Genomic DNA, 27638 nt, shown 5'->3' on the forward strand with positions numbered 1-27638 from the left:
GAAAGCTTGAATTTTGTGTGTATGTTTGTGTTTGTTTGTGTGTCTGTTGACCTGCCAGCACTTTCATTTGGTAAGTCAGATCATGTTTGTTTTTAGATATATATTTCCTACGTGGAATGTTTCCCTCTATTATAACCATATATATATATATATATATATATATATATATATATATATATATATATATATATATATATATATATATATATATATATATATTTTTTTTTTTAATAGAGGGAAACATTCCACGTAGGAAAAATATATCTAAAAACAAACATGATGTGACTTACCAAATGAAAGTGCTGGCAGGTCGACAGACACACAAACAAACACAAACATACACACAAAATTCAAGCTTTTGCAACAAACTGTTGCCTAATCAGGACAGAGGGAAGGAGAGGGAAAGACAAAACGAAGTGAGTTTTAAGGGAGAGGGTAAGGAGTCATTCCAATCCCGGGAGCGGAAAGACTTACCTTACCCTAAGGTAAGTCTTTCCGCTCCTTCTCCAAAGTTGCTACATGATTCCCTCCCTAAAGTTAGCCTAGACAAAGCATCGGCAACTACATGGTATGTGACCTTAATGTATCTGATTTTATAATTGAACTGCTGTAAAAACGAGGCCCAATGTGTAATTCTGTTATGTAACAGCTTGCACACCTGGGGATAAGATAAAGCTTTGTGATCAGCATAGATGATGAATTTGTGACCTAGTAAATAGTTTTTAAACTTGTTGAACACCGAATGTACAGCCAAAAGCTCTTTCTCAGTTACAGTGTATGTCTTTTCACACCTCTGCAACACTCTAATAGCAAATGCAAGAGATCTATGATCAATAACACCATCAAATTCAACCTCCTGAAATAAATGATCCCCCAAACCAACATCACTCCTGTCTGTCATAATACAAAAAGGGATTGATAAATCTAATCTGAACAATATCTGACTGACACAACCATCCTTTTATCTCATCAAAAGCATCCTGAGATTCCTGGTTCCAATACCAAATGGTATTATTCTTCAAACATTCACGCAGGCATGAAGCATTTAAAGCTTGGCCACTACAACACTTTCTATAAAATCCAGTTAATGCAAAAAATGATGTAAGCTGGTTTTTTGTGATGAGTTGGAAAATTAGCAATAGCAACAAATTTCTGTGTATCTAGCTCTTGTTTTTTGTCCTGATAATAACTATCTGAGCCTTTCATCTAATGCTGGAGTTAGTACTTTTATATCTAGGAATCATGCAGACAACATTCTTGATTTCCAGTGACAAACTCCAGGTGTCATAGACACTTAATTATTTCTTTCTTAATTCCAATTCTCTGTACTAGTTTTTCTTTAGTACATAATAGTTTCATTACCTACAGTAGCTTGTAGTCTGGAGGAACTGTTATTTCTGACACTCATAAACAGAAAACAATAATGCTATTGGAATACAGAATTCAAATTTACCAGAATAATTCCTACAAAATGTGTGACTTCTGCCACAATACTGTCATTTTCCCTTCAGGAACAGTATCTATACCTTACATATGGGTTGATCCTAAGAGTGCACTTCCTTCTTCTATTTTGGTAGGTACGCCCCTCTTAATTACTATTTTCCTATGGCACAGGTCAATCCTCTTCTTGGTGCCCCTGTTCTGACACTATAGGTCAGCCTTTATCAGGTCTGCCTATCTGCCCTTTGTAACCAGTAAATGCTGGGTGCAGCCCCCTTTATCCTTCCTGAGTAGGACTCTATTTCACACTTAACACTCACTCCCTAATACTTCCCTTAATCCCCTAGAGTCCTCCACTACTCTTCTACTTCTAAGTTTCCAGTAGACACCACATTTATATACACTATTCAATATATCATACATTTATTTATGCTATACTTCTCCCACTATCCTACATATCATCAGAACAAATGTTTGACTGACATTCCTGAATAATTATCACAATTAGTTCCTCCCTGGCTTATGCTCATTAATTCCCCCTTGACTTATGCTCTCCTTAATTGCTCACACTTCCTTCTTATGTATCCCTGATGTAGAATTATGAGAGTTTTTTTATGTAAATATATGTTATAGAATCATCATTGTCATCATTGTACTTATATATATCCAAACACTAGTGGACCCGACAGAAGTTCTCCTACATGATATTTCAAGCGATTAGGATATTAAACAAAAAAATAAAATGAAAGACAAATAATATAATAATTTCTCTGTTCTTTATTTTGAAATAACATCAATTTTTCTAAAAACAATTCATTATAATCAATAACGTTTGTTTAATTTTATCTTAATGTGAGCTGATGAACAATATTTTTAGTCAATTCCTGAGGAGTATAAATGAATGAACTGGACAGTTTTCCAATGCGAGAATACGCCACATATAATTGGCCATCTGAAAAGACTGGGTTTTCTAGATCCAACCCACAAATCGACATTTTTTGACCTGTGACTTATTAATAGTCATGGCAAATGCCAAGCAAATTGGAAATTGTAGATATCTGAATGGAATGAGTGAGTCTGAAAGGATCATTGGGATTCATGGCAGAACTACTTCACCTTCAAATTTGCTGTTCAAAATTGTAGCTTCAAGAACATTGCCCATAATTTTTTTATGACTAATCTTGTACCATTGCATAGTTTAGGTGCACTTAAATTCTGAAGCAAAATGATAGGTGATCCAATTTCTAATTGCAAGTTATGTGGTGGCATTTCTGGTAAACTGAGTGAATTAAAAAATTCAACAGGATAGTTGACTGCTTTGTTAGGATCGGTAACAGTGTCGATCGATTTGAATAATATCTCATTGCTGGGCAATGACTGTTGCATTTTGAAGTTAATAGCATCAACATCGATATTCTTTGCAGCTAAAATAGCTTATTCACAAAGCCATGCATGATTAATACAATTAGCTTGTAATTCTGGAAATATACTTTCAGTCAAAGCATCTTTCATATTTACCATGTTGCAGAAATTGTCTGGCAATTTGACGCATTGTGTGTCTCCATGCAATGGTATTGTTCCATTTCCAGTGTTGAGCAATTGCTCAGAGAATGATAGTGCCAATGGATCGTTTTGCAGTTGAACATGTATATTTGTGTTAAGACGTAATTTATTGACATTTCTCCATAGATAAGATTGTTTTATACATGCGTTAATTTCATCCACATATGTAGTGCGTGGAATGACCGGCAATGTCTGTCTAAAATCACCAGACAGCAGCAGTAAGGCACTACCGAAAAGCCTGGAGTGATTATTTAGATCCTCCATCATACTATCGAGATCTTCAAGTTAATGCTTGTGGGCCATAGTGCATTCATCTCAGATAATAATTTTGCATTTTTGCAAAACTTTTGCCATACTGGAATGCTTGTTTATGTTGCACACTGCATCTGGATTTTGTGTCAATATTCAATGGCAACTTGAGTGCTGAATGTGCGGTCCATCTGTCACCAAGCAAAGTGGCTGCAATACCTGATGAAGCAGCTGCTAACGCAATATGATTTTGTGATCAAATGCATGCAAGTATTAGCGAGATGAGAAATGTTTTTCCAGTGCCACCTGGTGCATCCAAAAAAAGAATCCACCTTGTTCTGCTGCAACTGACAAATTAATTCGATCGTATACATTCTTTTGTTCATCAGTGAGAAGCTGCTCATTATTTTCAGTGAAAGTAGTTAAAGAGGCCATATTGAACTGTTGTTCATGCTGAATCTTGCTGTCAATGATGTCTGTTGCTGGGCGGTTAGGTGAGGGGATACCAAAATGAATGAGTGGCATATTCGAAATCAGAATGCAAACATCTTCAGTCTTTATTAGCACCTCGTTATATATTTATGGCGAAAAATCAATATTGGGATCTTGATCAGTGTTCAGAATGTAATGCAGAATGTCGTCGCTCATGGAATCCTTATATTTGTCTCAGAGGACAGAAGCTTGAGATGGAAAACGTGTCGTCAATGATATGGCAAATAATTGGCGAATTTGTTGAGGAGAGGAACTCAAAGCTTCATCTGCAAGTGTAATATTCCAATGCTTGTCATCTTCCAGCAAATGTAATTCATGACATGCATCATGATATGTGTCGTACAAAAGGCCATTGACTGTTCCCAAGTATTGGAAGACATCAGTCCAGGAACATTAACCAACAACAAATGCAAGAAGAAACATTCACATTGCTTTGGATGGACTGTGTATAATTGGCATAATGTATTTCCCATAAATATGCCATTGTATCCTTCAACCGGAACTCCTCGCTTTCGTGGTTCCCATTTTTTTTTACTGTTTGTTCCATGTGAAATATCATGGCACATCAGTATACATTAATGTCTTTGCAAATTGACCAGGAATACCTGGCCAGTTGCATAGTTCGAAAAACTCAGTTAATGTGGTTTTTGAGGCGATTAATGCACGTTGTAGAGCAGCCTCTTCCTTGAAATAAACACACTGTCCATTTTCAAGGTGCATGGCCAAATGTATAACAGCAGGGTCTCTTTTGTGTATCAGAAAACCCAAACTACACTAAACTGCTTCATTGCTGCTGATGTATCGGCCCATTTGATACCGTGTTATTTCATCATTTTTGTTAACATTGTGAACAGCAAATGCAGCTGTATCACTGCCCTTATTGACATATTTGTATATATATTTTACAGACTTCACCGAACTGCACATCTCAATGTTTATGTGTGCTTTGTAGATTTTACACAGCAATGGTGAATACCGAAGCACCCAGTGATTGTCAATGGCAACTGTTGTACCATTCAACAGGTGTAATTGATGTGATTGACGACAATGGTCAGTGTCTCTCTGACGATACAATGGATAACCATCAATATTAGTAATTGTATCATTTATACAATTTTTTGGAAAAAGTTTCATACATTTTTCATTGTCCATGCATGGTGCCATCATGTTTATAGCACTCCATGGACCAAGGATCATGTTAGCGGTAACAATCTCATACAATTCTTGATCGATATTCTGAGCCGGAATTTCTAATGAGATAATTTTATCAATTTCTTCAGACTGTATTTTGTCGACCAACCAAATCAAAATATGCGCGTTTGGCAAACCTCGTTTTTGCCATTCAACAGAAAACAGCCAGCCACATGTTTTACCAAATACAGAGGAATGTATAATCAAGTTCATCAATGATTTTAACTTTTGTCTGAAGACACGAGCAGTCATATCATGCCGATCTATTGCAGTTTGACCTGGCAATAACGCAATTTTAATTTCATCCCTATTTTGGATTACACATAAATGCAATGAACAAATCTGGTTGTCCATACGTGTGCACAAAAGTCATGGCATCTTGAATATATTCTGACGTGGGCTACCAATATATAATGATGGAAAAATTTATGAAGTACCAATGTCATTGATATTAATTATTCCATCTACTTTACCAATAATAGCATCATGTAAATGAATGTATTCGTCAGCTCAAAGTTTCGCTTGATTATCCCCTATGTATCATAATTGCTCACTTTCAATTTTCACGTACGTATCAATGATATATTGATGAAACAGCTGGTGGCATTGGAGAATATTATTGCCTTCATTGGCATGATTCATCGACTGATATGAGTAGATGTTCATCATGCTCACTTTCTTGCTGGTTTCTGCACCTGCAAAGTAAAAATATAATGAAGACAAAAAGAAAATAATCATGCATAAAAATAAAATATTAGGTAATGACATGTATAGATTGTACCTGTTGCTGGATTTCTTTGTTTGATATTTAAATGATATCTGTCTTCTCCTTTCCCAAAATATCAATGGATATTGCAAAGTGTTGCAAGAGCGATGACTGTCTTCAATTATATGCACTGTTTTATCTTTGCTTTGGATTTGTATATGTCGACGTTCAAATGAGTCGCCAACCATAACAACTGCAACTTCATTAATGGTCGGTGCATTATATCAGCCCGTGTGCTGCCCAGATGGTACTTTGTTTGCTTGGATGACGATCGTATAGTTGTCGTTTTGCAGTCTGTCTGAAATGGTATTGAACAACTGGACCAACTGGTTGTGATTCTGTAAAAATGGTTCTAAAATACCCACAATTTCTTGCTCCTCCATCTGCTCGATATGGTTGTAATGGCAGCATGCATTTATTTGTAGCTCCTCATCACCCATGAAGTAGATTTGCAGCAATTTTGAATCAGTATCAGGCATCGACATTAAAGAACCAACTTGATGATACACTTGGCCCTAAATTTTAAATGTTGATTGAAAATTGTGACCATCCTCATTCTGAATGATTTTTGTTGCTCCAAATGATGTCATTTGAAAGTTTGTGAATTTTAAGCAAAAACGATTTAGATTGAGATGTAGCTCCAGCCAATAGTGTTCTCAATGGTTCTGGTGGCGAATTCAATGGTGGCAATACCACTTTTCCAGATGCGCAGCAGAAACTGGCTGATTCACATTTGTATTTGAGTGCATGACACTGTTGTCATCGTTTGTTAATAGCACCGATTACAATTTGTGAATGTGACGAATAGTCAATGTCCGACTCATATTCAAATGCAAGTCAAAAAAGTGATGCACATGTCAATGCACGATACACTTGCAAATGCTGTTGTTCACATGTTCTGAATGTGTCGGTGACTCATTGACGGGCCAGTCTTTGTCTCAATGCATTATCTCGAAGAGGTTTGTTGTATTGCTCTTGACTTTCATTAGCACATCTGATTGCAACCTGGTTTCTTAAATTTTCATTGTCCATCAATTGATCTTCTGCCAATCTATTTAACTGACTGTTCTGGACTAATTGTGAATTCCGAGTCTGTCGACCAATATTTCCTCCTCATCCACGAAGACGTGGCATCATTTTATGTACGTAACTTATATGTGAATATAATACACTTAATATTCACTGAAATGCGACACTGTAAATATCAAAAGACACCGTAAAAAAAAAATCAAAATGTCGAAATAACAAACCACACCTAATATAATACACTCAAATTAAAATGTCGAAAAATAAATGAAATCCTATGCACTTAACTTATATCTGAATATAGTACACTCAATATCGCACACAAAATTGCAATGCTACCTACCGTGCTGATTTAAGAATGTAAATTTCCCAGGCCCCCACTTGAATGCATACACAAAAATTCATTCAAGTCGATCCAGCTGTTGAGTTGCAGTATAGATAAATAACCTAGATACCACCTGCAGCACCATCTGCTGGGTTGATTTGTGAATCTAAACCATCCAGGGCACCACCCAAATGAATACAAAAAAATTCATTCAGCCGTTAAGGAGGAGTTCAGTGACATACACACTTACAGTAGGATTACTGTACAGCTCGTCCATGTTCTCAGGATGGTCATTCCCTCTAATAACAAACTTACTAAGAAGATATCTAGAGTCCAAAACAATTCTCACTCCACCACTTCTCTCACTTACCACAATTAAAGAATTATTGTAAGCATCTCACTTCTCTCATTTATACCTCATGTTTCATTTGAGGCGGTCTGTTCCAAAACTTGCCTTATCCATGATAAGAAATTTTACAGAAGACACAAAAAACCAAAAACTTCTTAATGCCAACAGAAATTGAACTCTTTTCCTGGTAGGAATGCATAATTTTAATAAATAAAGTCATGATAAATTGGGAATATAATTATTCCCATCAAGAAATTGGTTATGATGCTTTATATCCAGGATAAGACAAGTTTTGTTGCAGCACACTGAAAGTGCATAGTTCATGTACTCAGGAATTACTTTTTTTGTGCATTTGTGATAGTGCTGATGCATTCAGTTTATACTCATTCATTAGAACTTAAAAATACACAGTTCATAGTAAACAATAATGATTCTACATAATTATTCATAGAGCAGAATTCAAATAACTAAGTCTATCAAATCCTCATGAGTTTCACAATATTTGTTGATTGGCTTTTCAGGGGAGTAATTTGTTTCTCCAGTATTGGGCGCTAACAAATTCTTGTAGAAAGCCAGTTCTTCATTCACCTTCCACTCCAATCCAAAATGTTTTTTGTAGCAAATGCTCTACGTCCTTAATCTTGGCTGGATTCAAGGGCACTCCTGAGGACACAACTGGTGGAACATCCACATTCATCAAACGTTTACCTTTCTTCATCACAGACCTTCTTGAACCACAGTCTACATTGTAATTCGGTTCTCCCTGTACTGTCACATTTCCTTCAGACGTTTTACACAAGATGAACCACTTTGCTGGTTTTTTTTATCATATTGTCAGCAGCCTTCTTCCAATCTCTTGCTGTGCAATCCACACCTAATTTAGAAACCTGAGCATGCGATGCAAAAATATCTTCGTACTCTTTTGGGTTGCATATTACTGGCCTGGTCCTAATGTCCTTCTCTATTTGTCCAAATACTCTGTCCAATGGCAGAAAGGAGTGTCCTGAAATGGGGAATATCAGTTCAATACAATTCACATTTGGGGGACTCACTTTTGACAGAAAATATCAGCACCTCATTATCACTGTAGAGTTTCTATTCTGTCCTCCACAGCCATCAGCACAAAGTCGCAAACTTGAGTAGTTCGATAAATCACATTTAGAAAGTTTGTCAAATATTGCAAAGGATATCTCATTTGTTCTCTTTTTGTATTCATGTCCCATCCACATATATGTGAAAACATTTTGTACTGTCAATTCAGTATGTGAATGACCCATCACAATTGTAAAACTATAGGTGTATATCTGACAACTGTAGTAGGCAATTTGACCCGGTATTTTAGGATTAACCAGATTTTTCTGACAGTCAAATGACATTGTGAGCATATCATCCCTTTTCTGTTGCAGCTTTATGTAAAAATCTTTAGTTTTTAAGGGGCTCCGGAACGCCCTATACTTGCAATGTTAAAATAACGCTTATAAATTACATCTTTCCTCACAAAGTATTTGAGGTAGGAAGTTTAACATTTTACAGATTATTTATTGGAATATGGGCTACAACTTAACACAGGAATTTTACAAAATTTTAGTTCAGTTATTAAAGATGATTTTTTTTTTTTCAATTGTAATGAAAATTCACAACATTTTTTTGCAATTTCTTATTTATATATTCAAAAATATACAGTTTTTTGGAAAAAGGCTGTGTTAAATTATGCAGAAGGTACTGTGTAACATTTACTGAAAGTTTGAAACAAATATGTTTGGAAGATCCTCAGAAAACATGTAATTAGTACGAGAAAATAAAAGTTTTGGGAATCGAGCGACAAAGATTGGATTAACTTTTTAGTGCATTCCAGGTCCTTAGGATGGATTATCTTCATCCTCTGCAAACTCCTCCTCCAGCTTCCTCTTGTTCCTCCTCCTGGTTACTCTTGCTTGTATTTCTAGACTCTACAGCCCTGTCTGCAGCCCGAAGGCGTTCCTTGTCTAAAGCAAGCATCGCTCGTACCATGTTAGAACCTATCTTCATTCCCATATTTCTAAATACCTTGCACCTTACAATGTTGCCATCATTGAAAGTCGCAACAGCATCATACACACCAAAGTGAAGTGTTTCTATTCCAACAAATACAGTCTTGGGGATTCTAGACCATATAACACTATTTACACTTTCATTGGGGTTTTGAGTTTTTCCGTGAATACACTTTTTCAACAGTTCAGGTGCTGCTAAGTCTCTGAAAATAGGTTTTATCACCTCCATTATTGCATGAGGCAGGCTATGCTTATGAGTGTACACTTCACCAGTTAGCAATCCTTTGTTATATTTACACCAACTGTCTTCTTCTTTGGGACACAAGCTATGTTGGGGATTTTCATCGTCTTTATTGTTTACAGTAATAACACATACCTTTGGCTTTCCAACATTTCTCCTTTTCTTAAAAGCCTTCAGAGGATTTCTAATAACTTTACTTTTACTCATTATTATACTTCAACAAAACAGAGACTCAAGAAACAGAATTAATTACGAATATTTTCGAGATAACAACAGAGTAAATAAACATGAAACAATCGACAATCACACCAGCGATATATATTGAATCATCACAGGTTAGCCACAACACATACTTTATCTCACATCACTAAAATGTACCTGATGAACACGGACGTTAATAATAACACCATTTGACAGCAGTTTAACAGCGCCACAGTGGGTCACGCCCATGTAGAACACATTTCAAAAAAAATTTAAAAATAGTTGTAGTCTTCGGAATTGAATAAATTATATATCTATTAAAAGGTAATAGTCTGCAGATTCTGAAAACGCAAAAAAGTAAAAATTGAACTTTTCATGATTTTGAGCCTTTCCGGAGCCCCTTAACTTATGAATCCTAAACTGAATAATCATCAAATTCTTTTCTGATGTATCCTTTGCATGCTCAATTTTTCCCTTAAGTTCAATGCACGTAGAACATGCATCTTTTACAGGTGAACCAAAACTGATGTTGTAACCTGTTGTGAAAATGTTGTGAAAGAACCATCGCTTCACTCTCATATCATGACAAACCTCTACATTATACATACTGTGTAACTCTGCAATGCTTAAGTTTCCAGGAAGATATCTTCTTTGCAATGATTTTCCTCGACAATAATGACTTTCACAGCACTTCGAACATTCAATAAAAGACTTTACAGATTGTCTCTTTGCATTGTACTGTGGCCTGTCTCTAGCACCACCTCTTTTCTCTTTAAGCATTTCACCGGTTTGGTAGTGATTTCTGGCAATTCTCTGAATTCTATCTTTACTGATATGTAAACTATTGAGAAATGCTTTTACTTGTAATTTATCGGTATTAGCAAGTTTAACAAAATACTCAATAGCAACACTCTTCCTACTGCTACCTTCTTTTGCGTGTCTGTCTCCTTAGGCTCTCTCAGATATTTCAGTATAAAAGTGTCTTGCTCAATTTTATTGATAGAGCTGTAGAAGTTCTCACGGAACTGTTGAATGTCTAACATCCTTAATTTCCTGCATTTGTACATCGGTCCATTATGACTGCATTGTGGATATTGTGGTGGTTCCATTGGCCCATGCCTGTAACGGTAAAAATAATGCCCTGAAAATTGCTCCTGAAGTAAATGGGACATGAAGAAGACACTAATAATAAAAGCCCAACTTGGTGTTTGATTAAATCAGAAGAATATAATATTGTTACATTCCCATTTTGCAGTGGCAGCTGCTGTTTAGGAGCACAAGAGCATGTGAGCACCCAAAGTTTTGACACCTTGTGGATGTAGTAGTTATTAAATTCTTTGAATACTGTTAAACGTAACACAGAGTTTACGTTAATGCCACTAGGTGGCAGAACATTATGACAGATGTTTGCAAGATGTATGTCCCCATTTGATTGACATAAATCCTGCTAGATGGTAGCACACTCCTCAAATATGCCAATAATTATTTTTACTACCATTATTACTACTATTATTATTCTCAGTGGTTGTAGCTGTATAAATTTGTTCAGACCATCATCATAACTGTTACAGAAAATGCTATTTCACACTTTGAGGTTCATACAAATCAAAAAATTTGTATGGAGTAAATGTTGGGGCAATCTACTACAGATGATAAAGCTCTGAGAGTTTTGAAAGTGCTCATCACCATAAATAAAAAAAATTATCTGTGCAAACAATCTATTGTATTACTAAAAATTTGTGAACACCTAAAATTTATTTTCAGCAGCCACCACCACCGTTTTGTTAACCTTTATACGTTCACTGATCATTGATACCAGAGCCTAAACCAGTCGTGTAAACACAATACACAAATTTGACGTCTTTCTTACCTTTTACATTTTTTCTTGGTTTTCTTCCATAAAGCAGGATCACTTTTATGGCATCTTGCTTTGCCTTTTGGAGCTGGAGTAATTCTTTCTTCCACTGTAATCCTATTTTCTCACAAAACTACACACGTCTTCAGACTTTACTGATGACAGCTGCAAAAACATGGGAAAAATATCGCATGTCTCCTTTGACTGGAATATGAAGAATTTCATTGGCTGGTAGGATAAGGCGACTATTGGAATGACACTTGGAGTAAATAAGGCAAGTTTTGGAATGATGACAAATTTTTAGCTAATGATTTGTACGGTAAAGAACACCTTTTGTGTGAATACAGAGTAATCAGTCAATGCGCTGGATACTGAAGAAAATCGGAGTAGGCTTCACTCAGTTCGTAAAAAAAAAAAAAAAAAAAAAATTGGATAAGACCAGTTTTGGAATGGACCGTCTCATTTCTAACTTTCTTTCTCAACATATTTCCTTGTTGAAGATGGTAATTATATGGTGTGAGAAAGAAAAGTTGATGATCTCTAAGGTAAAGCATGCACTGATAGCCTCTCACTTTCCCTGGTATCCACTGAACACATTTCTAAACTCCAATAACAAATTCCTAAGTTGTTGCTTTTTGTTAGTCATCAAGAGTTATAGCTTCCCTTGCATTAGAATCTACTACACTTTCAAAATCCTGATCCTCAGTTTCATCAAAATCTATATCATCATCAAACACCTAGTACTCACATTGGTTCACAATGTTTTGCAAATAGTTACAACTTTTCCCACTGTTTAAAAAACAGAAATTAGTTTTCACATAAGTATTACTTTTAGGTACCAAAAAACAATTCTTTAGCATTCCATACGTAACACGCCTCAATTATCATATATATATCACTTACCTTACCTGTATTGTCAGCATCATGCACAAATAACGCTGAAAATTCATTATTCTTAAACTTCACAAATACCTGATACTCATTAGTCATCATATTCCTCCAAAATTACCTCATCAACAACATTACTAACAATACAAGTCTCCTGAGTTTCTCCTGGCGTATACAACTTTCAAATAACTTCCGGGAATTCAGCCAGGTAACAATTTCAGCGACCACCGATATTTCGGCGGGAGAACACCCCGCCATTTTCAAGGCAAACTGCAATGGACAGGCGGCGTACATGTAAATTTAATACCTCAGTTCTCCGACAGAAGCAGGAAAGATAACACACACACACACACACACACACTGAACACTAGTGCCACCAAAGATGACCAAAGTCAGAGCTTTTGTTAGTGAGACTATGAATTTGCAGGTGAGGCAGCATTGACTCTGTTCCTCTGTTTTTTGACAAGGGAGAGAGCCGGATTCCAAACAGAGTTGAAACAGAAACCTCCATCCCTGTTAACGAGGTTGCTCGCTAATTTAATCTCAACTGCCTCCCTAATGACACTGTCCCAATAGTTGGACGTGCATGCCAATATCTCGGTGATATTACATGGGGTGATCAGTATCCAAGCAATGTTCGGCAATAGCAGATCTATTTGGCTGCTGTAATCATGTGTGCCATTTATGCTCAGTACATCTGTCCTCCACGGTCCTGATAGTTTGACCAATATATGCCATGCCGCAGCTACAAGGAATACGATATACACCCGCCTTACGCAGTCCAAGATCATCCTTAACGGAACTCAAAAGTGCTCTAATTTTAGATGGAGGTCGGAAAACACATTTCACATAGTATTTCCGTAAAATACGACCGGTCTTATTGGATGTGTTTCCTACGTAAGGCAAAAAGGCAGTAGACTTAGGTGTTGACTCAGAATTATCATCAATCACCCGATGTACAGTTGGTCGATAGTGCAACGCACATTCAATCTGTCTATCACTATAACCATTTTGACGAAATGTAACTTCAAGATGGGACAGCTCAGCTGGCAAAGTCTCAGCGTCAGAAATGACATGTGCCCTGTGTACCAAGGTACGAAGTACCCCTTCACGCTGAGCCGAATGGTGACAACTATTAGCTTGTAAGTACAAGTCGGTGTGAGTATGTTTCCTGTAGACTGCATGTCCCAATGATCCATCATCCTTCCTCCTAACCAACACGTCGAGAAAGGGAAGGCAACCATCCTCTTCCACCTCCATCGTAAAACAAATGTTCAGGTGGATCGAGTTCAGATGTTCTAGAAAGACATTCAAATTCTCCCTACCGTGAGGCCAAACAACGAAGGTATCGTCAACGTATCTAAAGAAACAGGCAGGTTTTAAAGGCGCCGACTCCAATGCACGTTCCTCGAAGTCTTCCATAAATAAATTTGCGATCACTGGAGACAACGGACTACCCATCGCAACTCCATTTGTCTGCCCGTAATACTGGTCATTAAATAAAAAGTAAGTGGATGTCAACACATGCCTAAAGAGATTAGATAAATCAGCAGCAAACCTGGCTTCAATTAACCGCAACAAATCAGACAGAGGAACACGAGTGAAGAGAGAGACCACATCGAAACTCACTACAATATCAGAGTCATTCAGCCTCAGTCCCTCCAAACGACGTAAAAAATCAGCTCTGTTCCTGATATGATGTTCACACCGTCCTACTTGTGGACTCAACAGAGAAGCAAGATGCTTGGATACACGATATGTCGGAGCGCCGATGTTACTCACTATAGGACGGAAAGGAACCCCTTCCTTATGAACCTTTGGAAGGCCATATAACCTAGGGGGAATGGCACTATAGGTGTTAAGCCTCTTGATTGTGTCCTGCCACAAACCACTTTTCTTCAGGAGGCTGTTGGTCATTCTCTCAACACTTTTCGTGGGGTCAGCACCGATTCTGCGATACGCTGAATCAGATAGTAAACGTTGCATCTTTTGTACATAATCATGTTTATTTAAAACAACGGTGGCATTGCCCTTGTCAGCAGGTAAAATAACAATACTGGGATCAACTTTGAGAGAGCGTAAAGCAGCCCTCTCTGCTGCTGTTACATTACTCTTGGGTGGACGAGCCCTAGTCAAAACATGGCATGCCTCCCTCCTAACTTCCTCTGCAGCATCAGGAGGTAGCTTGCCAACTGCCTGTTCAATTGAACTAATAAAATCAACTACCGGCAAATTCTTCAGAGTGGGTGCAAAATTTAAACCCTTTACTAGCACGGATAAGGTTGCGTCATCAAAAGATTTCTCTGTGAGATTTATCACAGAATGTAGAGATATAACATCCGACTCCGCGCGATGAAAACGTTCAAACTTTGCCAAATGCCGGGCAGTAACGGAGTTGTACTCCCAGTCAGCTTGGGTCAATGAGGCACCGTCCAACCAATCCCAAGTGAAATCAGACACTTCAGATCCAACCATTAAATGAAAACAATACAATTCTTTGGAGACAGAATCCAAACGTCGACGAGTAAAACGAATCCATTCGCGAACAAGAGCCAAGCCAGCACGTTGCTTGATACGATTGGTGGCAGGAGAATTAATATGGTGCACAACCTTAGCAAATGTTGGGACATGATTTTCATCACAACACCTCAATAAAAACAACAATGAAACATCTGAACTCGATCCACCCGAACATTCGTTTTACGATGGAGGTGGAAGAGGATGGTTGCCTTCCCTTTCTCGGCGTGTTGGTTAGGAGGAAGGATGATGGATCATTGGGACATGCAGTCTACAGGAAACATACTCACACCGACTTGTACTTACAAGCTAATAGTTGTCACCATTCGGCTCAGCGTGAAGGGGTACTTCGTACCTTGGTACACAGGGCACATGTCATTTCTGACGCTGAGACTTTGCCAGCTGAGCTGTCCCATCTTGAAGTTACATTTCGTCAAAATGGTTATAGTGATAGACAGATTGAATGTGCGTTGCACTATCGACCAACTGTACATCGGGTAATTGATGATAATTCTGAGTCAACACCTAAGTCTACTGCCTTTTTGCCTTACGTAGGAAACACATCCAATAAGACTGGTCTTATTTTACGGAAATACTATGTGAAATGTGTTTTCCGACCTCCATCTAAAATTAGAGCACTTTTGAGTTCTGTTAAGGATGATCTTGGACTGCGTAAGGCGGGTGTATATCGTATTCCTTGTAGCTGCGGCATGGCATATATTGGTCAAACTATCAGGACCGTGGAGGACAGATGTACTGAGCATAAACGGCACACATGATTACAGCAGCCAAATAGATCTGCTATTGCCGAACATTGCTTGGATACTGGTCACCCCATGTAATAACACCGAGATATTGGCATGCACGTCCAACTATTGGGACAGTGTCATTAGGGAGGCAGTTGAGATTAAATTAGCGAGCAACCTCGTTAACAGGGATGGAGGCTTCTGTTTCAACTCTGTTTGGAATCCGGCTCTCTCCCTCGTCAAAAAACAGAGGAACAGAGTCAATGCTGCCTCACCTGCGAATTCATAGTCTCACTATCGATAGCTCTGACTTTGGTCATCTTTGGTGGCACTAGTGTTCAGTGTGTGTGTGTGTTATCTTTTCTGCTTCTGTCGGAGAACCAAGGTATTAAATTTACATGTACGCCGCCTGTCCATTGCAGTTTGCCTTGAAAATGGCGGGGTGTTCTCCCGCCGAAATATCGGCGGTCGCTGAAAGTCTTACCTGGCTGAATTCCTGGAAGTTATTTGAAATACAAGTCTCATCTTCATCAAAGTCAGTTGCCTCATCTACATTCATTTGCAATAAGCCACTAGTCTCAGACTCACCAACCTCAGTTACTTCACACCTCTCATTCACATCTACAGCAAAAATATCACCTATTTCAGATCCAATACAGTCATCACCTGATTTAAATACATCAATAACGCTGTTTTCCAACCAAGAGAAGAAATCATTAGTATGTACTACATCAGAATTCTCACTACTCTCACATTGTGGTTTGTGATTAGCACTTACATCACCATAATTAAACATAGTATCCCAAAACTTTTGATCAAAACATAAATTAGAAATTTGATATTCCTTCCAGTCAGTTTCAGATACGTGTGCCATATTATTGACACTATTATTATTGCCTAATTGCAAGTGTAACTTTGGGGACCTGTGCTTGTTGTGTTTCCGTGCCTCAAAACTGTGGTCCGTCATGGAGGTGAACTGCCGTTTACCAAATAGTTACCTCTGTGATTGTTTCTTCAATTAAAATACTCATGGTCATCCCCACTATTCCTATCCTGTTCAAAATTTCTCTCTCTATTGACACTATAATCCTGATAGAAGTTACCATATATCTATGTTTCTGTAATTATTCCCATTGTGATTTCTATCATTCCGATTATTATAGTACATACTAATTTCTACTGCCCTATCAAGCCTGTCAACATACCATAAAAATTGTTCAAGACAATTGTTAAATCCCTAAATTAAATCCCACTGCAACCACTCCGGTAATCTTCTGTTAAGTGCTCAATCAATGTCATTGTGTCAAATTGTTCATCAAGGTTTGTTAATTTTTTAACTTGGTTCTTACAAAATTCTTTCAAAGTACTATCCCCATGCCTATAATTAGGACCATTCAAAAATTCACTTTTAATTCTCCCCTCTTCAGCTTCTGCCTAAAAATTTATTTAAAAAACTTCTCAAAACTCTGATATATTTCAAACTGAGTTAAATTTAAATTTACCCATGATAGAGCTTCATCTTTAAGACATCTTTTAACAAATTTAGTATTTTGATTGTCATTAATGTCTGACACAAAACTATCTCTACAATGGTACAGAAAATCCACTGGATGTAAATTGTCTGATGTAAAACTTTTGATACATGTGTTGGGCCATGCAATACCATTGTTTGCACACAGATGTTGGTTCACATGAATTTCTAGAAATGCTCATGTTTTCTGATCTAAAACAGTTACATTGGTTTGCATATTGTTTTTTGGTTTAAACTGGTGATGTTTTGCACCATTTTTTCCTCTATGGCCTTCTGTTCAACTGACACCATCAACATTCTTCAATTGTCTTGCTGATTCAAGTACTAGCTCATTTTCCAAAACAATATTTTTTTTCCAAAACATCAACTTTTTCATTCAGACTTTTTAACTCTTCTGCCAAACCATTTTTTAGCTCTGAAACTTGATTACTAAGTTGATCCATTTGATCTTGTACCCTGTCCATTTTAATATTTTTTCAGTTTTCAAGTCATTTGATTTTCTTGTAGTAAAGTAAATTTTATATCATTATCTGTTCTTATTTCAGTTAGTTGATCATTAACTGAATTCTAAATTTGCTATTATTATCTGTCTTCATTTCTTCTAGTTTTGCCAAAATTAAGTGTAAAATATCAGTTTTTACTGTTTCTTTGCTGACTACAATTTCACTTGGCTCAGACATGTCCTGACTGGATCCTACAACTTTCACTTCACTTGTTAACAAGCACACAATTCCGCAAATAAATTAACTTCACAAATAGTTTGTACTTATTTTTCCTTTTCAATGTCTCTGATTATAGCTGTAAAGTCCTCTTTTATTCGATCTTCTCCGTCATTATTGGTAGTACGTCATCACAGTTGATATGATTTGTTTTGTTGGGCAGACCGTGGTCTCCTTTCTTTGTGTCATCAGAAATTAGTTCACACACAAATTATAAATGCAATAAAGTACTTTCCTTTCCACAAAAGACAGAACTTCATTATTATTCAACTGAATCCAGACAACCACACCACTTGTAATCTACCCCTCCCTCCTTTGTTGTCACAGCTGTCTTTATGGCTAACTCTTTTAATAAGTTTTGAGAGGAGTAATATTTATAATAAATTTTTTACTGAACTTCTTTTCTCATGGTTGGCTCCAGTTCTTCATGTCCAGGGGTATGATTGTTGACCATGAAATTTTCATATTTTAGGTTCTCAGGATTCCAATTAACGCAAATAATTCTGAAGAAAGCCTGCACAGATTTTTTGTTTTCATGATAATGTATTTGTTTTACGTTTTATTATATCACTCTGTCTTTTGAATTTCCACATTGACAAAACCGAAATTACGTTGTCCATCCAAAATACAAAAACACGTCCGATCACATCAGAGGCATGCCCACCAGTCCTTCACTCTGTGGTAATAACAGTATTACAAATGGCTTACAATCTTTCTTGACAAATGAATTTCTAGTAGCTTATGTTATTATTTTATAAATGAGTCCAGAAATAAACATAATAAATAGCACCAAATTGTGTAATTATAATAGAAATTTTATGTGTGCCAAATATATTGGAATGTCAAATGTTTCTAAAAATATATAATTTTAATTGTATATACAGAGCTAGTACATATCAATAGTAACAAAGAAAATAAAGTAATTTCTTTTTATAGATTTTAGCTTGAAATATAATGTATTGTGTACAAAATCATATGAATTTTCTTTAGAAAAACAGCTGATATAATACTGACCTGTTCAAAATTCGAAAATTTGTTCTGGTATTGACTACTTCTGTTGAGGAAAAGTAATGCTAGAGAAGGATGTGCCATACACATAGGAAAGGTACAGTTGTATTTGACTCTGTAATACATGCCCTACTGCTTTTCAAACTCAGCATGTATGGAATAAGTGACATTGCTTTGAAATAGTTTGAATCATGTCTCATGGAGAGGAACTAAAGGGTAATAATCACATCAAATGGAGCAGATTACTTCTCAGAGAGGAAAACTGTGTCATAAGATGTTACTGAAGGCTCAGTCCTTGGACCAATTTTATTCCTGTTGTACATAAATGACTTGTCTCTCAATATAAATATTCATCTAACCTTGTTTGCTTATAGTACTTTCTGCCTAATTGAAAATGAATATTCTGGAAATATGCCACAAAGTGTCATGAATACATTATGTAACTTGGAAACATTGTTCAATCTGAATGGCTTAAGGCTAAACATTTCAAAAACCTACATGATGAGTTTTAAAACCAAACAGTGAAAAACTGGAGAAATCTGTGTTACTCACAATAACAAAAAATGGAGGAATTTGACTCAGTCACATTTCAAGGGATAAACTTATAAAGAAATTTCAGTATGGAATCACATGCAAAATGTTTAGTGAATAAATTAAGCAGCCTCGCATTTGCTATGTAAATTTTAGACAGTGTCACTCATGTGGATGCTAGGAAAATAGCATACCCTAGCTATTTTGAATCCGTTATTGGATATGGCATTTAATTTTTTTTTTTTTTTTGGGGGGGGGGGGCAGGGGGGGGGTGGGTGGAAGAACTAGGGAAACATTACAAGAATTTTAAATTTGCATGAAATAATCATTTGTAACATGAGCACTGCACAGCCAAGGGCATCATGTTGACCATTATATAAAGACCTAAAAGTATTAACAGTCTCTTCGTTATACATCTTTGAGATGATTATTTTCCTATGCAGTAGAAACTTTATGCTCACCTCACATCATTTAAAACTGTATGCTCAGACTCCTCAGTATATAGCCATGAAAATTCACAGCATGTTAAAAGTTTGTGACATAATGCATATGAAGCTAAATATTTTAAAAAGCAAATTACATGATTTTATAATTGAAAGATGTTACCACTAAGTGGAAGATTCACAAAGGATGAAGTGATACCTTGAGCTGGATTCCTAAAGTGGAATTAAAATTTGTGCTAGTTATGGTGGATGCAAATATTGTAAGTTTGACAAATTTTAAATATTTAAGTTCTTCAGCAAGTAATACTGTGTGATAAAATTTAAAACAACTGAATTGCAACTTTGACATGTCCCTTGTACATTAGACTTATGTTCTGAAATTTTGTACATTATGAGATGAATAAAACAAATTTCACATTTCCCCTTTGTCACATGCATGGCAAAATATTGGGACAATTTATTACAATTTTGTTTGAAGTTTATCTTTAAGAATCATGATGTATGGGGCAATTCCTTACAATTCTGTTTGATTCTCAAATGTAACTAAATATAAACTGATAATCTATGGGGGCATTTCTTATAATTTATCATACCAACCTCGCCCATGTCTTGTGTACATTTTAATTATTTAATTTCCTTGTGAAGACAACATAATAACTAATTACAAAAAGAAGAAAAACAGACACTATGCTAAAAGAAACAAAAAACAAAGTAGCAAAATGAGTAATAGCTGTTTCTTCAGTGAGAAATACTACTAATAACTACAAAAATAATGTCATGATGCTGCAGCAATTATGTCAAAAAATGAAAACTGATTCTATTGGTCATAATAATTATAGTTACACCCAACTCTGAAATTTAGTTAGCTAATAAAACATCATTTTGTATAAAATTAATTGAGTAGATACTTCAGTGTAGATCAGTTTTCAGATAAATTTCGTTGATATGTAAAAAGAACATTAAATACAATAATTTTATCATTTTTTACAATCACTTAATGAAGCTATTAACAATATTTCATATTATTTGTAATTTCTGACATTAATACAGCTGTGGCTAATGTTGGATACAAAAAACTCCACCTGTTTATCAGAAAAGTAGCACAGTGTGTCTGAAGAAGCTATTCAAGAAGCACACACTATACCTTTCATCATCCTATTTCTGACAAAACTGAATTCCAACAATAAACTCAAAAACATGACAATCACATTCCAACCTAATTAGATGTATTAGATCTGATCCTTCCAACTGAAGGAAAATGAATATGATTATTAACATTCTCCTTCATAAAGGTTGTATCGAATTTAAGAACATTTATATACCGAGTGCTAGGTGTATAGATACAGTAACTGATACTTCAATATGTACCCACTACAGTGTGTTAGATTTCTTTCTGCATCTAACAGTCTTCCCACAAAAATATCACAAAATCTACTATTTGACATTCACTGCAGAGTTGTAACTGTGCCATAAAGTGGACTATGCCTGTCAGTATAGACTTACCATTTTGTATCCACATGTCCACATTTCAGTATCTGATGTGGTGCTTAGGAGAAAATGGACACCATGTGCCTTTCCTTTAAGAGTCACTTGAACAGGAGAAAGAAGGGAGAAACAGCAAGAAATCATGAGATAAATGTAGAGGAAATAGAACCAGAAACAGTTGAAATAAATGTAGTTCACAGTGCCTCACACATTAAAGGACAACCCCCCCTTACCTCCTCCCTACACACACACACACACACACACACACACACACAGATACAGCAGGTTTCCAATTATAAACGTGTGGTTCACATGGTTTATGGATTATTTGTATATAGTTTGGTGATTCTATAAAAAAGAAGCCTGAAGTATTGTTATGATTATAGTGAATATTTTTGTTCAGAATTATGTATGTGGCATGTTTTACTGCAAGTAAATGATGCAAACCCAATTACATACTCAAACATCTCTGAAATATTTTTCCACAGATGCCCCTTTCATCTTCAGGAAAACGCAGGGGCCCTTTCGATTCAATAATTTCCAGACAACTGTTCCCAATGTACAGATTGTTCATAATGCAGTGAGCTCTCAAATGTGACATGTAGCACATTTTGTAAGTACATTAAACAGCAATATTTTTGGTAAAACTTGTGCATTTTGGTTTATTTGGATTAGCCTTGTTTTCTTGTTATCCATACAGTCTTGGGCCCACATCAAATTGGATAATAGGGTTCTCTCTCTCTCTCTCTCTCTCTCTCTCTCTCTGTGTGTGTGTGTGTGTGTGTGTGTGTGTGTGTGTGAGAGAGAGAGAGAGAGAGAGAGAGAGAGAGATAAATGATTCAAAAGCTGCTGCTTCTACAGAGGGTAGCATTTTATTAATATTGGTCTCTGATGATTACTCATGTTGGAATTGAATTTTGACTTTCTTTTTGAATTTTGACTTTCTTTCTTAGGTTTGCATACAATCTTGAAAGTCAGTTCATTTCCAAAACAAAAGATATGGATGTTGATGTGATATCAACCAAAAATACACTTCTTCCAATGAACACCATTCTGGTAACAGTCTCAGTGACCAGATAAAACTATTACCTCTTTTTCAAGTGAAAAAAGTTTGATTCATTATTGTGGGGAAGTAATTTTTGGTGATGAAACTTGAAACCTTTTAAGAAGTATAAAAGGGCAAATTCTTCAGGCGACACTGAAGGAAACCCTGAAAGACACTCATATGAAATCTCAAATTAGGATATAAATTCTTATTATGACCACAGATCCATGCAAGCCTGCGTTCAAAGCCTTAGATTTCATTTCAGCCATATGGTCATAATAGTGAACTGCATTAATGCTGACATGGAGAAGGTTCTAGCTACACGTATCTGAAATGGCAGTGTAGATATCCTGGAGGGACGCAAATCCCTTCACAGTTTAGCGGACAAGCAGATTTCCATATCAACAGAAAATGTGGATATTGTCAAATGCCTAGTGTTGTACCAAATATTTAAGAGTTCATTTTTCCAAAATGCTGTTGGTGGGAAATTACACCAAAATTGGCAAAGAATAACTCCAAAACTGAGGAATATAGCATTGAAATTAGCAAAAAAAAAAAAAAAAAAAAAAAAAAAAAAAAAAAAAAAAAGGTTTCTTCAACATTTAATGGCATTACTTTTTCAAAAGAGTATGTATACTACACAGTTTCCCAGAAGTAAACTTTTGCAAAATATGTCAGAAATTGGAGATCCAACTTTGTCTTTAATTTTATTCAATTTGTCAGTTTATCTCACACATTGGTGTCATCCTCCCACTATTGTTAATTCATTTATTTCTTCATGGTTTCTGTAGCTCATGCTAAAGCTGATACTTGTCAAAATACAAACCAGAAAGCTTACCTGTTTGTGGGATCTGCAACACTATAGCAGCTGTATGGCTGTCCTGTTTCAAGCCTCCAAAGAACAAGCTCACCACAGTAAGAGAGTGTTGCCAAAGATTCTGGTTCACGACACACCATGCATACTACATCATCAGTGTGTAAACTTTCCCAGTCCTTTCCTTTCATAGCTTTCCCCTTGTCATCAAACTCTACAATGTGCAAATTCCATCCTGTAGCCAATATTCGATTTTTAAGCCATACAAGGCTGGTTACCTCACTGAAAGACAATCATATATTTACGCTGTCAAGTCTCCTTTACTTTTTCTTACTTGGCTTTGCCTACAAATTACAATGTAAAACCTTTTCTACAAAAAGCACTAAACATGTTAAGCAACTATAACCTGACTTGTTTGATAAACTGCTTATCAGGAAACAAACAAATTAGCTGTTATCAACGTATTCACTTAACAGTGAAAACAGTTAAATGAGGAACACATGTTTTCTAAAAAGAGAAATTGATGTTCACAAGACAATTTACAGTATTTGTGGATCAAGTCTCCTGGTAAGCAGTAGGTATCCAAATACTTGGAAAAACTTTGGGAACTGATTCCTCAAACCAAAAAGATAAAAAATGTCATGTGAGCATATCCACACCTAGATCTATATTCCGTGAATCATCTGAAATACATGGCAGAGGATACTTTTTTACTTATTAACATTTATTTCCATTTGTTTCATATATTTAGTGAGAAACAGGAGCCAGAAAGCAAATCAAAGGTAAGCGATAAAACGATACAACCTTCCCCAAGACTCTCATGAGAAGACTGATATCACATTTTTTTGTATGCATCCGGGTGGCTGGCGGATGAGTCAGTGCTTCCTAGGGACTTGCATGTGTGTCTTCATATATATCATTCTGTCCAACTTGCTAAAACACTTGATATTTATTGTGAAAGCATATAGAATGTTCTGGAAGGATGTATATTATCATGATTGTCAGGGGATTGTTGTCATTAACAAAATTATGTACAGGTGCTGAGTTAGATATTTAATCAAGAAAGTAAAGTGTTAAATATCTGGCGGTAAATATTAAGAGGCTGCGGAAATGTTGGCATAAGTGGCTGGCGCCATTAATTACCTTAATTTCAGTTGACTGGTGGGTTGACACAGGGAACATCATTACCGTGAGAAACGGCTTAGAAGTTATTACCAAGCGATGTATTTTCATATGTTATATATTTTTATGTCCTCCTCTGTAATTAATATCCTTTGTTATTACTTTTCTAATTAACTCTCCAATTTTTTACATCACACAACTTTCTGATTTTCAGAATCTGAGGCCTTATTTGTACATTTTATGTATGTAGTCGGATAAAGCATGAGATTTTTACTGTCATTGAATGTTAGCAACCAAATCCAAACAGTAATTAATTATGTAACTAAAATAATACAAGAGACATTATTGTAATTAAAGTTCAGATTGAAGTTTTATATTTAAAACTACAGACAATACTAAAAAATGTATGTCATACTGTATTGTATTTTATACGTTATTCGGCTGTAACATCAGTTTCTTTACATTTCTTAAATTTTAATTGTAACATCAAAATTGTACAAAATTAATAATGGGTTATTTTGAAATTTATTGTTAAAATTCTATATAAAGTGATGCATCAAGACTGCAAGTGAGTTGTTGAGTTGTTTTGTCAGTCAGTCAAGTCTGTGAAGTATGTAGTCAGTGTTTTTGTTAATGTGATGAGTATGCAGTTCAGCCGTCAATAAATTTTGTGAAGTTGGAAACTGTTATATCCTTTCATCAAATGAACTCCAGGCAATAGAAAGTTAAGTTAAATGTAACAAGCTGAGTGAAGTGTTATAGTGCTCAACCAACAAACCCAGAAAAAATATTTACTTGCATGTCTGGATGAACAGATATTCTTAATGATAGACAGCTGACTGAAACTAATTCAAAATAGATTTGCTAAATGTGAATAAACTGGATTCAGGTGTGCTATGTATTGGTGACATATGATAATTTGTGTCAGACCAGGACTTGAACCCAGATTTCCCACTTATTGCAAGCAGTCGCCCTTACCATTACACAGAGTATAGCTGGGGACACTTAGTGATGAATGTAGAAGCCTATGGTACAGGGAGGTAGACAGTGTGACTGGAAGTTTGGGTTGGTCTGGAAGGCGTTTACAGGTAGCCTAATGGTTAAGGCAACTGCTAGAAGATTGAGTCCCAGCATGGCACAAATTTTCATATGTCACCGTTAGATTACATCAATGTCTGACACAGCTGAAGCCAAGTTCTTCACATTTTATTTCAATACAATTTAGGTCAGCTGTCTATCATGTCTATTCACCCACACATTCAATTAAATACACTGCTAGAAAAAAATCAATTTAGAAGTTTCCCATTTACTCCAGATTTATTGTTGCAACTGCGCTTATGGAGTAGACGAAATTATTACATATACAGATCAATAGCACAAGCAGTTCTGAGGTATGAGGTATTGAATTGACCCATGCAGCAATACCCACATTAGTACATGGCATAGCCTCCATGGGCAGAGTGCAGGCTCTGAGTCTGTCATTCATTTCATCATACACGTGATGAACACTGTCATGGGATATGTTATGCCACACCTGCCTTACCTGTTCATGTATTTCTATATGAGTTGCTGGGCGACAAGTCACATGAGTCACTTTTTGTTCCACCATATCCCATATGTGGTTGATTGGAGACAAGTCTGGAGATTGTGCTGACCATGGCAGTTGCTGCACATCTTGTAGAGCATATTAAGTTCCATGGGCAGTGTGTGTGTAAGCATTATCTTTATGGAACAACACATCACCTTCCTGTTACAGGAATGGCAAAAGGATGGGTCTAACAACATTCTCCATGTACAGAGGGTTCGTTAGCATCCCCTGCAGAAACACCAAAGGTGTAGAAGAGTTGTAGCTTATCACATCCCTGGCCATAATGCTTGGGGTTTCTCCAGTGTGTCTTGGATGAATGCACTCTATGAGACACCTATCACTAACCATATGTCATACCTGCAAATGACCATCACTTGCAAGCAAGCAGTACCTGCATTCATCACTGATGATCTTGGCATGCCATTCCATCTTCCAAGCAATCCTCCAATGGCACCAATTGAGCTGTGCACGTCGATGCTGTGACATGAGTTGAAAATGGGATTGAGGTGGATGTGCCCGTAGTCCCAATGCCAATAATCAGTTCGCAACAGTTCATGTTGACACATCAGTACTCACAAGCCCTCTTATCTGTGCTATGGTAGCTGTATGAACTGTAACTGCTGCCCTTACAATATGATGATCCTGACGAGCATCTATGCTGTGTGGCTGTCCCAAACCTCACCTACAGATGTGAGAATATTCACATGTATAATCAATGTGGCACATTCAACTTGTGTGGCAATTCTCTAAAAAAGCCATCCTACTGCTTGGAAGGCCACAATCTGACCCCTTTCCAACTCCCCCTTTCGGCTGTAGGAGTCATGAGTTAGTCTACATGGCATGGTTGCTTGCTTGCTTCACATGTTTGTACTATACTGAGCCTTCTGGCTGTAAGCTTTCCCTGTTAATGGCACTCTGGTAGCTGTACCACTATGTTATCTGTGGGTAGATGATGTTGAAACCATTATCAGTACATCTACTATCATACAGGTGGCATATGTCATCATAAGATCAAAATCAATGTAGTCTCTCCAAGTGTTCTTTTTTTCCAGCAGTTAGTACATGTTGAGGCAGGGAGAAGACAGTATCATTCTCACTGCTGCGGGAACACAGGGTATGCCTGCAAGCATTTGGTGATGAATGTAGGAGACTATGGTACAGAGAGGTACACAGTATGACATATGGAAGATTGAATCGGTCAGGGAGGTTCCTGTGCATAGCATAATGGTTAAGGTGACCACTCATAATATACAAGAAATCTAGTTTTGACTTTCGGTGAGCACAAATTTTCATGTCACCAATACCATATATTACTGACTATAGGGCACACTTATTTCTTCAAAAAATTGCCACCAAAATTCAGACGCATTTTACACTTGAAATTAATAAAAAAAATGTCTAGCATTTTATTTAAAATTCCTGCCAGTCTTAAAAATGACCATATATTGGATGCCATGGGAAATCTTCTGAAAT

The 27638-nt window shown here is 36.5% G+C and overlaps 1 protein-coding gene across 1 annotated transcript in view; it reads right to left on the minus strand.

Moving 5' to 3' along the window:
* The window catches only part of LOC126195609 (WD repeat-containing protein on Y chromosome-like), a 455713-nt gene that overhangs the window by 177893 nt on the left and 250182 nt on the right, over window positions 1–27638 (minus strand). The window contains exon 9 of the mRNA XM_049934234.1: window positions 23480–23737. Within this exon, the coding sequence (XP_049790191.1) occupies window positions 23480–23737 (258 nt within the window). The remainder of the gene's footprint in view (window positions 1–23479; window positions 23738–27638) is intronic.

The sequence above is a fragment of the Schistocerca nitens genome, chromosome 7 (genome assembly GCF_023898315.1).
Source record: "Schistocerca nitens isolate TAMUIC-IGC-003100 chromosome 7, iqSchNite1.1, whole genome shotgun sequence".
NCBI lineage: Eukaryota > Metazoa > Arthropoda > Insecta > Orthoptera > Acrididae > Schistocerca > Schistocerca nitens.